The 15,221-nt window shown below is 60.0% G+C and overlaps 1 protein-coding gene across 1 annotated transcript in view; it reads left to right on the top strand.

Annotated features, from left to right (window-relative positions):
* The window catches only part of SAG (S-antigen; retina and pineal gland (arrestin)), a 14,849-nt gene extending 1,348 nt beyond the window's left edge, over positions 1 to 13,501 (top strand). Inside the window, exons 2-13 of the mRNA XM_004674185.1 lie at positions 1,414 to 1,479; positions 3,122 to 3,166; positions 4,173 to 4,366; positions 5,675 to 5,734; positions 6,117 to 6,193; positions 6,934 to 7,069; positions 7,597 to 7,681; positions 8,931 to 9,003; positions 11,143 to 11,280; positions 11,557 to 11,634; positions 12,883 to 12,906; positions 13,438 to 13,501. Coding sequence (XP_004674242.1) covers positions 1,414 to 1,479; positions 3,122 to 3,166; positions 4,173 to 4,366; positions 5,675 to 5,734; positions 6,117 to 6,193; positions 6,934 to 7,069; positions 7,597 to 7,681; positions 8,931 to 9,003; positions 11,143 to 11,280; positions 11,557 to 11,634; positions 12,883 to 12,906; positions 13,438 to 13,501 — 1,040 coding nt within the window. The remainder of the gene's footprint in view (positions 1 to 1,413; positions 1,480 to 3,121; positions 3,167 to 4,172; positions 4,367 to 5,674; positions 5,735 to 6,116; positions 6,194 to 6,933; positions 7,070 to 7,596; positions 7,682 to 8,930; positions 9,004 to 11,142; positions 11,281 to 11,556; positions 11,635 to 12,882; positions 12,907 to 13,437) is intronic.
* Positions 13,502 to 15,221: the final 1,720 nt, after the last annotated feature.

The following is a 15,221-nucleotide window of genomic DNA, read 5'->3' as shown; positions in this document are numbered from 1 at the left end:
GGGCCTGGCCACCAGCACCAGCACCGAGACTTGTGCTCGCAGGATTCTCTGCGGTCAGTTCCTATAAGGCCCTTTCTGGCATCAGCCCGAATCCTCATTTGTGGCCTTTCAGCTGCAGATGAAGCCACTGGCAGCCCCAGAAGCACTCTCTTGGCTCTGGACTTTGACAACACCGATTTCTTTTTGGTCCAGAAAACACTCCCTGATCATCTCCTCCCTGCCGCCCCCAGTCCCAATCACCGTGCCGTCCTTCTGGGGCTTCAGCCTTATCACAACAAATAACTTAGACAGTATTGGGGTACCCAGTAGGAGGGGGTGCATGTAGAAGATACATTGGTGCCAACAGAAGTGATATGGGGGTTCATGGAAATAAAAACACGAAGAGCTGGGGTGGGGGCTAGCCAGGGCATGCAACCGTTGTTGGTGCCCTCAGGCGAGGTTGGTTGAACCCCAGTTCTGGATGAGACCCTGCAGCAGGTAGACGCCGTGGTAGCTGAAAGGTGAACTAAGACACGGCCCTTGACATCAACGTGCTCCTGGTCCCGGGGGTGAAGGCGGTAGGTGGTGGGAGCTCAGACCATGCTTGCCCACACAGAGGCTGGGACAAGAGGCCTTCACTGTGGGGCTCAGAGACAGGCCAGGCAAGGGCTGAGATAAAACTCAGTATCCCCACACAAACCCCTCTCCCCCCCCCCCCGAGGGTACATTCAGGTTTACCTGTACACAGGTTCATCTGATAGGATTCAGTTTTGTTACTTTTTAAAGATGCATTTATTTATGCAGATGGAACTAGAGACTGGAGTACAGCCAGAGGTGCGGGGGGTGAGAGGATTTACCAGAGACAGACAGAATAGGTAGATCCACTGAAATACACTGCTGAGGTGCCCGTGAGTCAGGAGAGTTCCACCACTGGCCGGGGATTGAACTCGTGCTGCAGTGGGTGTGATAGCTTCATAGTGCTGCGCCTTAACCCGTTGCGCCACCAGGGAGGGCCCAGGATTTCAGTTCTTCTAATGAGAAGACTGAGCCTTTTATTCTCTAGTGGAAATACAGGACTTGCCATGCAACGGGGTGGGAGAAGCCTTGTTCGTGGTGGTTTAGCTACCCCTGAAGTATTAGCAGTTAACTCAGCAAGTCTATCTGGCTGACGTCAGACCTGGGCTTGATGGTGGGGAGGACAGGGACCACCCACGGGGTGGCAGGAATTCCTTGGAGCACGTCTGTGAGACTGTGGAAAGAGCACGTCTTGCCCGCAGCCCACCGTCTCTGTCCGCCACAGGGGCTGATGGGCGGGCTGCAGAGCCTGGCAGCTGCTCTTCTCAGGATGAGCCAAAGTATTTTTAGTGGCTGTGCTTTTTATCAGAAATGTCTGAGCTCAGGTTCGTTGATCATTTACGATCCACTCATTCTCCCCACAGGTGACCATCTACCTGGGCAAGAGAGACTACATAGACCACGTTGACCAAGTTGAGCCTGTGGGTGAGTTGTTTGGAGTGGAGTTTAATGCCGGTGCCCTTCCCAGCCATCAGACTTTGCTGGTTTTGTATTTTTAAAACACCACTTTATTAATCATCTACGCAAAGACATGCAAGTTAAAATCAGGGAGGCGCCATCAGCTGACTGAAAGCAATTCTAAATAGCATGAAGAAGACAAAGGACTCTTTTCTAGAATCCATAGACCACTCAAAACTCAACATTAAAAACAGTTGAACTGGAAAGTAGACAAAAGATGAGAAGAGCTATTTCATCAGAGAAGAGATCTGGGTAGCACATCAGTACAGAGAAAAATTTCATTAGGGAAATGCAAATAAAAACCATGGCGAACTGTTACATACCTGTCACAACAACTAAAATGAAAAAATAGTGACAATACCAAATGCTGCTGAGGACGAGATCAGTTGGGTCCCTTGTCCATGGCTGTTGGGGGCAGATGCTCTAGAGCATAGTTTGGTTTCTTAAAAATTCAACATATATATGATCCAACAGTTGATTCCTGGCATGTATTTAGGAAAGAGAAAGAAATGAAAACTTATATCTACCCAAGAAACTGCACAGCTTTCTTTATAATATCTCCAAGCTAGAAAATGTCCTCATCAGGCACATAAATTTGAGCACACCAACCACACAGTGGAATACTACTCAGCAATAAAGAAGGAACTATTGATACATGGAACAGTTTATGCTCTCCAGGGCATTCTGAGTGGGCAAAGCCAATCCAGAAGGTGACAGATGGCATGATTTCCACGTGTATGACAAAATATAGACATAGAGAATAGATCAGTGTTTGTCAGGGGTGACAGATGGGGGAGTAGTTGGGATTAAAGGGACCGGTTGAGGGAGGTCTTTGTGGTGAGGGGAGGGTTCTTCAGATTGCAGTGGCAGTTACAGGAATCACTAAGGGCAGTAGAATAACCTGGATCAACTAGATGCTTGTGGTAGCCAGCCAGTGTCCTGGGTTTGATAACACACTTAACTGTTAAAGACATAACCATTTCATGACTGGTTGAAGGACATGCGACCTCTCTGTATTACAATGCAACTTCCTATGAATCTATCATTTTTTTCAACCTAAAATCGCTTTTTTAAAGCAAGTTAAAAGGCGGCATCTTTTCAGGCACAGGGATTTTAGGCCTCAGCAAAACCCGTTCTGACAAGGCAGGGCTGTTGCGTCAACAGCCAGGTCCAGCTGTCATGGAGACACGGATTTCTCTGGAAGGATGCTCGTGGCAGTGTTAATTATAGCGGGAGAAATTAGAAATAACCCAGGTGCCCTACCAAGAGGGCTTAGTTAAATGGCCACCATTAAAATGATCAGTGCCTATTGTCTGTGCGTGTGTGCCTGCCTGTGAGTGACTGTTTGCAATATGTATTTCAGCAAGGCGAGCGGTTAACAGACCAGTGCGATGAGATAGCATTTTCCTGGTGAAACGTTCCTTGAGGTGTAGCTACATCTGGAAAAGGATCCTGCACCAGTGTGTGGCCAGGGGTGTGCCTGGGGCTGGAAACTTGGGGGTCCTCGCCCGCTGGTGTTGACATGGGCCTCATGGGCAGACACCAGGCCGTGCCCACCCTGCCACTGGGCTCCGTCATGGACACCCTGCTGCTCTCTCTTTCCATATAGATGGCGTCGTGTTGGTGGACCCCGAGCTGGTGAAGGGAAAGAAAGGTGAGGCGTAAAGCCCAGAATCCGCTGCGACGCTCCCCCGCCCTCCCCGAGCCTCAGCCCCGAGCTCTGGCAGTCCCAGCGGCGGGTCGCCTGTTCCCGGTGGCCGCTGTGCCGAGCCGGCCCAGGCGGATTAGCCTGGGCCGTGTCTCTGACGCGTCTCTGACGCAGCCCCGTCCAGAGGGGTCGCTGCGGAGGGGACTGTCCACCTGGACGGGCGCAGCAGAGGCGGCTGCCAGCTGCTCTGTGTCCTGTTCCCCTCGGCCCGCACCCTCCAACCTTGGGGTGAGGGGTGCAGTGGGCTCTGGCACCTTCCTCTTTGGGACAAGGGGAGACACACAACATCATCAACCTACGACAGCCAAGAACTCGGGGTCCCCTTCTGCCGGGCCTCCTGTTCAGGACCAAGGCCAACCCTCTGCTGTGTCTCCCAGCGGACAGGGGTGCGCTGCCCTCCCTGAAGCGGCTGGGGGGCTGGTGCCAGAACAGGCGTGGGCACAGGCCGTGGGCACAGGCTCTCGCCCCGTGGGGCACCAGCTGCGCCCGGTCAACGTGAATTTTCAGAAGTCCTGGCTCTGCATTTCTGAGCAGCGGTCCCCGCTGGGTGTGCCCTTCGGTCCCCTGGTCCCCAGGCTCCCCTTCCACACCCCGCTCAGATACCAGCCAGCCGTGCTCCCTGGCGCGGCTCCTCTCTGTCTTGCCTTCCTGAAGCTTCGCCCTAGGAACCCCGCGGCCGCTGAGCTGAGCTGGTCTGGAGGGGGGCTGGGGGGCGGGGGAGGTCAGATAGCAACCCAGTGTGGGTCCTGGCAGGGGCACCGGTCTCTGCGTGCCGCTTGGCGGAGGTAACCCCGGGGGAAGCGCCCTGCTCCCTGGGCTGTGTGTGGGCGACTGGGTAGTGCCACCCCAGCCCACCCGTGGATGCTTGTCCGAAGCCACGCCCTGGGCAGCGCCCCCTGCAGCCTCTGTGGGCCCCTGCCTGGGGTGAGACCCCTCTCTCCACCCGCTCTAGTGTACGTGTCTCTGACCTGCGCCTTCCGCTACGGCCAGGAGGACATCGACGTCATCGGCCTGACCTTCCGCAGGGACCTGTACTTCGCGCGGCTGCAGGTGTTCCCGCCCATGGGGGGCGGCAGCGCCCCCACGAAACTGCAGGAGAGCCTGCTCAAGAAGCTGGGGGGCAATACGTACCCCTTTCTGCTCACGGTGGGGGCCTCCTCCCGTCCTCCACCCGCGCTGCGTCAGGCCGCGGAGCGAGGCACAGGGCGCGGGGTCACGACTCATGTGTGGGCTCCAAATTGCACCCTCAGAGGAAATTCTAGATTGCACGGGCTGTGGTTGTCTTTTTTTTTAGCCCTCAAAAATAGCCTCCCGGCCTTTGAAGGGACGTTTCCACCGGCCCACCACCTAATTACACGCACATGTGTTAGCCTCCAGCTCTATAAAAAGAAAGAGGAAAGCGGACAGCGCTTCCCCAGGGACAGGAGCCCTGAGAGCAGGCCTGTTCCGCCGCCTCGCCGAGACAGCTGGCTCCATCTCGAGGCCCAAGTCCCCCCAGCTGCCCTCTGAGCCGCCCTCGCACGCTCCTCACTCACACACGGGGCCTTGAGGACAGAGACCCCCCCCAGGGCATGGCCACACCTGCTCCCTCAGCAGGGTGGGACCTGCCGGAGCAGACCCGCTGGGCACCTGAGTCCCAGGGACAGAGAGCAGCCTGGAGGCCACCTGGCTGTGGCGGAGGGGCTGGGGAGCGGAGGTTCAGTTTGGGGTGACGTTCTGGGGTGCAGCGCGGATGTCCTTACTGCCGCCTGGTGGCACCAGGAAAACGCTGAGCCGTCTGTTACGTCTGTTTGACCACACTTATTTTTTTTAAAGATTTATTTACTTATGCACACAAGAGCTGAGGTACAGGCCAGAGGTGCGGGGTGGGGAAAGGACTCCCCAGAGACAGAGCGGGGAGCAGAACAGGCAGATCCATCGAGAGACACTGCTGAGGGGCACAGTGGGCAGGTCAGAAGCGGTCTGCTGCCCTGCGGGTCGCCCCCTGGCCGGGGATCGAACTCATGCTGCAGCGGCTGTGACTTCAGCCCTTCATTGTGCCTTCCCAGTGCTGAGGCTTCACCCCTTGCGCCACCAGGGAGGCGCATGCACTTATCTTTTTAAAAAGACCCTTAAAATGGGCTCGTCCCAGTCACTTGGTGCCCTCAGATGTGGGCTGGGGGGGGCGCCCCGGAAGCCGTGAACCTGGCAGCGCTGGTTCATTCGCATGCACGTTGGGCCTGAAGCCACCCGAGCAAGTTTGGGGTGGCAAAGCGACAGGGCCACACGGCATCTGGGCATCGGTGGCGTTCTGTGACAGCGTGCACGGCACACACGCGCACACACGGGCAGGCGCGCAGCGAAATCGCGCGGGGTCAGCGGCTCTGAGCGTCCAGGGCTGCCTTCCCGCCGCCGGGCAGCTCGAGTGCGTGACCGGGCCGAACCCTTCCCACAGGAGGTCCTTTGTCTCCCCAGTTTCCTGATTACCTGCCCTGCTCCGTGATGCTGCAGCCAGCGCCGCAAGATTCGGGGAAGGTGAGCTGAAGAGGAAACGCCCCGGGCTCATCTGCTCTTCCGGGGAAGGGCGAGTCGGGACTTGGGGTCCCCAGCCCTGGCATTTGTGGGCCCACCCCCCTGCCCAGGGGCCCCTGCATCTGCCTCCACCCCTGGAGGCCAGTGGAGTCAGTGACACACTCAGGAACACCCGGGGAGGATGGTGGGGGGGGGACGGCTGGGGGCAGCACCTGGGGGTGCCCCGCGGGCCCCCTCGTCCCCGTCTGATGTCACTCAGTCATCCCCCGCGAGCTGCAAGGTCTTGCCTTAGTGGCGCCTCCCTGCAAAGCTGCGGCTGAGACACAAAGCAGGTGCCGGGTCGCCGCTCACGAGGTGCTGACCTGAGCCTGCCCTCCGCCCGCAGTGCTGTGGGGTGGACTTCGAGGTCAAAGCCTTCGCCACAGACAGCGCGGACCCGGAAGAGGACAAGATTCCCAGGAAGTAAGAGTGCCTTGCAGGAACAGAGGGGTCGGGGGCAGGGGAGAGGGAAGAGAAACCACCCGACTTCCTCTGCCAGGCGGGGGTCCGGGGTCAGTCTCCCGGCTCAGGCAGGAGGACCCAGCCACCTGCGCGTGGGGGTGATGCTGATCCTGGAGGGGACAGGCAGAGACGGGTGCCCCGCAGGGCGTTTCTTCTTTGTCTTGGGAGGTTTTATTGCGGCAGAAGGGAACATGACGTTGGGCGCTTTAACCATTTCCAAGCGCACGAGCGCTAGCATTAAGCCAGATACTGTCTTGTGTAGAGAGGTCCCCTTGCCCCCTGCAGGGGGTCCTTGGCCATCAGCAGACTCCCCTCCTCCGGGCCCCCGACACCCAGCCCCTGGTGTCCAGCTTCTCCTGGGACCTGGGCGAGGTGTCCGACTGTGGCCATAGCCCACCCCTCACCCAGACAAGTCCAGGGGCTCCTGATGACAAATAGCCACCACCCTGCGTCACGTCTGGGGAGCGCTTTGAGGTGCCCACGTGAGGCACATTCGCACGGCCACCTCCCCCCAAACCAGGGCAAGCCCGCAGCCCCCAACGGAGGGTCAGAGTGACCCTGGCAGAGTTACTGCCCCCAGCAGAGAATGGACGGGAACCAGGCCCGCAGGCCCCCCCTCAGGCCTGTGCGGGGCCCCTCTCTGCGGCCCCGAGCGGGTCTGTGCGTGTTGGGGGGTCCTGACAGGGCCCGGCCGCCCCCAGGAGCTCCGTGCGCCTGCTCATCCGCAAGGTCCAGCACGCGCCCCTGAAGGTGGGCCCCCAGCCGCGCGCGGAGGCCGCCTGGCAGTTCTTCATGACGGACAAGCCCCTGCAGCTCGCGGTCTCCCTCAGCAAGGAGGTGAGGCCTGCTGCCCCCCGCTCCGCGGGCCTGCGTCTGGGGGTGTGGCCTCGGCGGGTCTGCGAGCAGCTGGCTCTGCCGTGAGATGTATGGGAGCCAAAGTCACGTTCCACTCGCGGGGAGGGGGCGCCCACCCCCAGCCGTGTTTGCCCTGCTGGACCCCGGTCCAGACTCACGCACACCTGTGGTGGGAGCCCCGACTCCGTGCGCCCCTGTGCGTGGGGGCTTAGCGTCTGTGGGGACCGCCACTGCCACCGGCTCCCGCAGCTTCCTCCTCTTCACCCCTCCTGCCCCAGCCACCCCTGATGCCGCTGGGGTACCTGGGCCTCCCCTGGCCCACCCGTGCCCTGTCTGTGGGGGCCACCTCGTCCCCCGCATCCCACAGACACGCAGAAGGAGCTCCAGGCACTTCTCTGAAGGAGCCGGCTCCGTCTCATTTCCTGAGAGCCGGGACTTGCGGCCTTTGTTCTGGAAGGTGGAGGCAACCCCATGCCCCTGCCTGGGGCCTCTCTACTCCCACCTGTCAGATCTACTTCCATGGCGAACCTATTCCCGTGACCATAACTGTGACCAACAACACAGAGAAGACCGTGAAGAAGATTAAAGCAGCAGGTAGGACCCTCTTCTCACTGTGGGGTGGCGCCTTGGGGAGCGCCTCACCTGGTGGGGCCCCGGGCCCTGGTTCTGGTGGGAGAGGGCAGCAGCCTGGGACGTGGCCTCCTGCACATGTGCTGGGGGCCCGTGGGCCTCACAGTGTGCGTCCTAGCCTGCCCTCCAGGGCTTTGTGAAGGCCTGAGGCCTGGTCACACGAGGGAGTGGACTCCTGTGACTGTCACCCCAGACCCCCGTGTGAGGGTCAAACCTGGCTCACAGCACCAAAGGGCAGGCCTGCTCTCAGATCACATCCCCTGGGGCTGCATAAAGCAGACGGGGGGGGGGGGCCTGTGAGCTCCCCTCTGGCGCAGACACCCAAGAACGAAGGCGGAGGGGACAGGCGTGTGCTGGGCGGCGGGACGGAGGATGCCGGACTGGGCAGGGCGCGTCCTGGCCAGGCCAGGGGCTTCGCGGGGCCGCCCACCGGCTTCTCCTTGTGCTGTGTCCCGCCCGCGTAGAGAAGACTCGGGGATCTGGCCGCAGATGCACGGGAGTCACTGTTCAGACTGACGGGAGCTCTGACGTGTGGCACCGAGGTCCTGGTGGGACCCGCACCAGGGGTCTGGCGCAGCCGCAGAGGAGCAGGGCTGGGACGGCGCCGATGTGTGCCTCCATCTGAAATCAGTGCTCGAGCTGTGTGAGGCCTGACAGCGGAGCCACTGGGTTCCGGGCGCTGCCACAGACCTGAGCGCGTGGCCGCGGCAGCTTTCTGTGGGCAGCCCGAGGGGCACTTTCGTCCTCACATTTGCTTTTAGCAGACATTCGAAGTTCCCCTCCTAATCACCACCACAGCCACGTGGGTAGCATGCAGTGGTCACCACCCCTTCACTGATGGGGCGCTGGGTGTCCGCAGCTCCACTTGCACTCCACGGCCGACGCTTAAGCGGGGCCTGGAGCTCTGGCCTCTTGCATCCTCCCCCCCGCTCCCACCGGTCAACTTCATGCTGCCCGCAGATAATTTCAAGCTTGGAAATGGGAGCTGTTGGCTGTTGGCTGAGGAGTTGGGGGCTCGTGGTGAGGGTGCCCTGGGGCTTCCCTGGACGCCCCCTAACAGGAGCTGACGCCGAGCAGGGGTCACTGGACAAACGCTGGACGCTCTGAGCACAGAAGCCCAGCTGAGTGGCCCCCGCAGCTGGTCATCCTGAGGCCTGATGGCCAGTCCCTGAGGCGCAACAGGTGCTCAGAGCCCTCACCCCTCTCTTCGCAGTGGAACAAGTGGCCAACGTGGTTCTCTACTCCAGTGACTATTACGTGAAGCCGGTGGCTGTGGAGGAAACGCAGTGAGTAGCCGTGGGCTTCGGCTTCCTGGGCGGCCCAGGCCTCGGCCAACTTCCCCTTCGTTCTCGCTGAAGAAGGACGCAGCAGCCCAGGCCCTGCATCTCCTTCCCCTTTCCCACCTCAGGGGCGCCACTGGCCCCCCACTCTGTGGCCCTCCCGTCCTGGGACCCGTCAGGCTAAGGAGCAGGGAGAGGACAGGCAGCCAGGCTGGGCACGGTGGCACTTGCTGTTTGGGTTGCAATAGGCGGGCACCCTGTTAGTGCCGCCCCCAGCCCCGGCGCGGGGTCCTCATCTGCGCTGCCTCAGTCTGGGGAGTTCATGCCAATGACTAGGGGGCGCGTGGGTCCTAGCGGGGGCCACAGGCGCGTTTCCCCTGGAGGTCTCAGCCACACGGGCCCCTGTGACGGCTTCTTGGGGGAGTGGAAACCCCCGGCTCACTTTGCCTGGGAAGGTGGATTTCATCACCCACGGGCTCGGGGGGCTGTGACGCCCCGCCCCAGAGGACCTTCCTCTTGGTGTCCGCGACCCGTGGGGCTGTAAGCTCTGTGCATGTAGAGCACACTGCCCCTCAAGGGCAGAAAGCACCCTGAGGACCACACACATCACGTATTGAGAAGGTGACTGGGGAAATCTCAGAGCGGATCCAGACTCAAGCGTAAGGAGCCATCTCGAGGGGAGGCCGGCAGGAAGGGGCCAGAACACACCAGATGCGCCCTGGCTTTCAGGCCGCCTCTTGCACGCCCTTGTGGGGGCCCCTAGGTCCCATGCTCCCCACGACGGGGGACGGGGCCCTGGCTGGGTTTTCTCCTGATTCACTTCGTTCTCTGGTCCTCCTGCTTGTCTTGCAGCAAATGACTGTCAGGAAACTGGGAACATTCTGGGGTCTCCCCAAGGGGGGGCTGGATCATGCTAGCAGGGCTCAGAGCAGAGGCCACTCTCAAGGCTGCCGAGCATCCTCCGTTGCCCCGAACCCCGCAGATCCCAGGGAGCAGGTCAGACGTGCCTCCCAAATTGCTCCCCACTGTCCAACCCAGACCCTGGAGGTGCGGGGTGCGGCTGTGCTGGCCCCAGGGCCTTGGTCTGTGCCTTGGGCAGCTTCAGCCACAGACACGGCCGTGGCCTGAACCCAGCCCCGAGGCCCCTTCCTACTAGAGTCGCCTTTACAGTGTGAGGTCTGCCCTGCGCCTGCTGCCCCGGCCGTGGCCTGGAGGGAGGCCTCGAGGAGCCTTCTCAGGATCCTCATAGACGCCAGAGGAGCAGCCACTGCACATGGGGAAGCGGGAGCGGGGGCCCTTCCCAGGGCGCAGGCCCACGGGGCCGAGTTCCCAGCTGTGGCTAAGGGAGGGCCTGGGCTGGCCGGCGGGCCAGCCCTCGCCTGCTACCCTGGGGACGGAAGGGGCATCGTGCGGCTGCTGCTCGCTGGCCTGCGCGCGGGACAGCGTGTGCTCGGGGACCGCCACCCTGCCGCCTGCACAGTGGGGCTCCCGGGAACACCTGCTGCGTCGCCGGGGAGGGGCGAGACTCGAGGTCGGGTGGGTGGCTCCTGGCCAGCCCGGCTGGGAGACCCCAGAATGGTTCCCAGTTTCCTGATGTCATGTGGCGACAGCCCCGGACACTTTCTGTGTCCCCAGCTGCACCTGGACCCACACAGCCAGCCTTCGGCTCAGGCTCCCGGCCCGCCAGCTGCTGGGGGCCACCCAGCACGTGACGGTGGGGGCGGTGTGGACAGAGTGTGTGTTGCCGCGAGCCCAGGCCAGGGCAGGCTGGTCAGTCCGAGGCACGAGCAGAGGGTGGCCCAGCCCTTCTCAGCTCTCCCCTAGGCCTGCATGCACCCCCTGATAGCCACAGCTTTGGGCGGCAGGAGACACCCAGACTGGTGCCAGAGGGCCCTGCAGTCCACGGAGTGCCCACAGTCTCAGGAGCAGACTGTGGGATCCCTGACCCTAGGGCCAGTGGGTCTCAGGTAACCCCACAGAATGTTCTGGAAGTCCAGGCCAGGCCGTGGGGCAGCGTCCTCCTGTTGCTGCAGATGCACAGGCCCTGGACTCCCTGGTAGGTGGCCGGGAAGCTGGAGCCTGGGAGGGGCTCGAAGGCAACATACAGGCAGGAGGCCAGCCACGTCTCTCTGCTGCTCCCTGCAGAGAAAAAGTGCCACCACACAGCACGTTGTCCACCACACTGACCCTGCTGCCCTTGCTGGCCAACAACCTGGAGAGGCGGGGCATCGCCTTGGATGGGAAAATCAAGCACGAGGACACCAACCTTGCCTCCAGCACCATGTGAGTCCCAGCGCCAAGCTCCACGTTTCCCCCGCCCCCACCGCTCACAAGCCACATATCAGCTGGCACTTGGGGTGCAGAGCCAGGCTGAGCGCCCAAACGGGGACCCCACTCCTGGCCCCGGTGGGTTGGAGGGCGCCTCTGCCCTGAGCAGGGTGAGGCTCAGCCCGGGGACATTGGCCGTGCTTCTCCAGATGGCGGGGAGGGGGGCGGGCTGTTGCTCCTGCTGCCGCCCGCTCCCCCTGCACCCCCTCCTGTTCCTTTCTGTTTGAACAGCCTGAAGGAGGGCGTCGACCGCACCGTCCTGGGGATCCTGGTGTCTTACCAGATCAAGGTGAAGCTCACGGTGTCGGGGTGAGTGTCCTGGCCCACAGCTGGCTGCTGCGTGGCCTCCGTGGGCTCCGTGGTCCTTCCCTGGGTCACTCTGGGGCGGTTTCCAGATGGAAAGCCAGGAAGGCCCCCACATTCCACCGGCTTTGGAAGAGACTATTTATTGATAGGACATCGTGGAAATGGTAGAAAAGAAGACCCCAAATATGTGCACCCTTTCCTCCAGTTGACAGAAATGTGTGTGTGTGTGTGTGTGTGTGTGTGTGTCTGCCTGTGCTGGCAGAGAAGCAACAAGCAAAACTCAGTAGCATCATATTGTAGGTGGGCAGAGGCTGGCTGCCAGAGACCAGCTCCGGCGGCTCTCGAGTGGACTCAGGCTAGTGTCACTCGGTGGCTGGTCAGGAAGCTTCTTCCCAACACGGAACCATGACACGCAGAGACTCCAGACAAGAGCGTGGGCAGCTCTGAGTTCCAAGAAAACGATTTTCTATTTTGTCTCCCCTTTTCTTTCTTTTGTTTTTTTTAAAAAGATTTATTTATTTTTAAGGTTTATTTATGCATGTAGAACTGGGGTGCAGGCCATAAGTATGGGGGTTGAGAGGATTCCCCAGAGACAGAGTGGGGGGCAGAACAGGTGGATCCACTGAAATATGCTGCTGAGCAGCGGGGAGACAGACGAGGGCTGCTGGGGGTCTCCCCCTGGCGGGGATTGAACTCGCGCTGAAGCGGCTGTGGCCAGCTTTGCGTGCTGCGTCCTAAGCCGCTGGGGAGGGCAGTGTCTCCCCTTTCACCGTCCAGCTGGAAGGAACAATTTGCCCAAAGCCCTGCTGACCCCCTGGGGTTCCAGGCATCAGAGCCACGCCCTCAGGTCTGTCCCTAACTGAGCAGGCACAGGCTCCCCAGATTTTTCTTGGGGAGTCACAAAGTAGAACATGTTTTAGGGATTTTGCGAGCCCTGTCTTTGCCTTGGCTGTTTCCACAGTGTGTGGGTGTGTGGCGGCTTCTTTTCTTCCCTCCCTACCCCTCTCCCCCAGGGGGTCTAAAAGAGGGTGATGTTACTTCAGCCCAGGGGTGCGAGAGCACCACCTCCTCTGACACCCCGAAACTCTCCAGCAGTGGGCCCCCCACCCAGGCTCCCGGGGAAGGGGTGGAGTCCAGGCAGAGCAGGGTGAGGTCCCGTGGGCTGGGGGCACAGCCAGCTGCCCCGACGTGACGGGGTGCGCTCGGGCTGCCAGCTGGAGGGTGACACGCGTCTCTGCTTTTGCTCCCTAGTTTCCTGGGCGAGCTCACCTCCAGGTAAGCAGCCTTGTCAGGTGCCAAAGGGAGCCAGACAGTGACCGAGAAGCTGACTGCCGGCAGCGGTGGCCCTGGCGTGAGGAAGCCCAGCCACTGCCTGTGGCTGTGTGCGCAGACTGGCTGGCGGGGGAGGCTGGCGCTCCTGAGGCTGCAGCTGGGCCTTTGCCTGGGCAAGGACACACACGCATGCGCGCACACCACACACGTCACTTCTCTCCCCACAGTTTCTTGTCACTGCAACTAATAGCCAAGAGGGAGGGGCGCCTGAGAGCCCCCCAGAGCCCAAGAGCCTAAGAGCCCCGCTAGGCTCGGCCACACCTAGGGATGTGTCTGGGCCACATTCTGGGGGACGCATTGAAAATGCCTGCTTAGCCGCTTGCTGGTTTTGTTGGTCTGGTTTGGGCTTGATCCCGCTGAATCTGCTCTGGCCTGGGGATGCTCCCCCATCTCCGCACCCTGGCCGGTAGCTTGGGCGCCTAACTGCCTGAGTTCTCACCCACCCACCCGGGTTTGCTTTCTGCTTTTTTCTAGTGAAGTGGCCACGGAGGTGCCGTTCCGCCTCATGCACCCCCAGCCCGACGACCCAGGTCAGTGACGCTCAGTGTTTGCGGTGGAGGGTGGTTGTGCCCCGTCTAGGATCCCAGGCGCCTGCAGGCTGGGTGGCAGCTTGGCCGCCAGCTCGGGGTGCCCCCGGCTTGCCCTCTGCCAGTGAGGAGGCGCCCTGCTGTCTGGTTCCATTTCGTCAGCCATAACTCAAAGGCAGGAGCTTGCCATGAACAGACCTGGGTTGAGATTTGCAGATCATTTAGGTGAGAAATAAAATGGAGAGCCCAGGGCTTCTCATTCATTGGGGAGCATCGGCAGGTAGGCAGGAGATGGGGAGCCGGTTTTGGGGCTCCTGCCAGTGTGTTTTGGGATTCACACTCCACGAGTGAGTGAAGCCATGTAGAAGTTTCCTTTAATTTCTGACTTATTTTGCTTTGCACCCCAAGTTCCGTCTCTTGTAATAGCTGAGCAGTGTTCCACTGTGCACGCCGACCACGTCTGTCTGCAGCCGCGTAGCTGAGGCCTGGTTCCGTGTCTGGCTGCTGCGACACAGGGCTCACAGTTTTCAAATTAGTGTTTTCACTTTCTTTGGGTGAATAGCTAGGAGTGGGACCACTGGGCCATTTTTAGTTATTTTTTTTTTTAAAGATTTATTTATTTATTTGTGCATACAGAACTGGGGTACAGGCCAGAGGCTCAGGGGCGGTGAGAGGCTTCACCAGAGACAGAGTGGGGAGCAGAACAGGCAGATCTACGAAGTACACTGCTGAGGGGAGCAGCGGGCGGGTCAGGAGAGGTCTGGCTCGCCATGTGGTCTCCTCCGGGGCAGGCGGCAGGCGGGAATCGAACTCATGCGGAAGTGGCTTCAGATTCTCAGTACTGTGCTTTAACCCGCTGCGCCACCAGGGAGGGCCATTTTTAGTTATTTTTAATTTTTTTTTAGATTTATTTCATTTATTTATAAACACAAAAGTTGAGGTGTAGGCCAGAGGAATGGGGGTGAGAGGATTCACCAGAGACAGAGAGGGAGCAGGTGGGTCTACTGCTGAGGGGAGCCGCGGGGAGACAGGAGAGGGCTGCTGTGCCCTGGGGTCCCCCCCCCCCACCCCGGCGGGGACTGACCTGTGGTGGTAGTGCTAAGCCTGAGCCCCTGGGCCGCCAGGAGGCCCCAGCTTTAGTTTTTAAGGGGTCTTCATACCATTTCCACAGAGGCCGCACACACATCACCCACCACACAGAAGGGGAGCCCCTTTCTCCTCTCCCCAGGGCCCGCTGGGGCTCCTCTGGTACCCGCAGTCCTCACAGGTTGCTGTGGTTTTGATTTCATAGAAACCAAGGAAAAATTCTCCGCCATGTGTTAAGGGGGCTGGTTGATGGGAAAGAAGACCGGGCGAGTCTGGAGGAGAAGCCTCCCCAGAATAATAAGGACTGTTTGGGGGAAAAGGGGCTGGAGCCAGTAGGGTTTTCTCAGACTTTATAAATAGCTTCTCTGTATTGATAACAAAACGACATTTAAACATCGAGTCAGCCACCACATTCATTTTGAGTTTTGTCTCCAAACTATTGTGTTTTGAAGTATCTTTTCCAAATATTTTGGATTCTTATCCTCCATGTGCTTTGCCAAAACCTCCCCCCAAGGGAAAATAGTCTAGCCATATTTTTTATATTAATTTATACTTGCATTAGGAAAATAACTACTTTTTAACTATGTGACTGGAGCTGCGCTGGACATTTTTCAAGGACACTTGAGAACTCCGGCCTGAGGACGG

This window comes from Condylura cristata, unplaced genomic scaffold (assembly GCF_000260355.1).
Source record: "Condylura cristata isolate star-nosed mole 26May11 unplaced genomic scaffold, ConCri1.0 scaffold00002, whole genome shotgun sequence".
Classification (NCBI taxonomy): domain Eukaryota; kingdom Metazoa; phylum Chordata; class Mammalia; order Eulipotyphla; family Talpidae; genus Condylura; species Condylura cristata.
The sequence above is the reverse complement of the archived record's forward strand: the minus strand, read 5'-3'. Positions and strand labels throughout refer to the sequence as shown.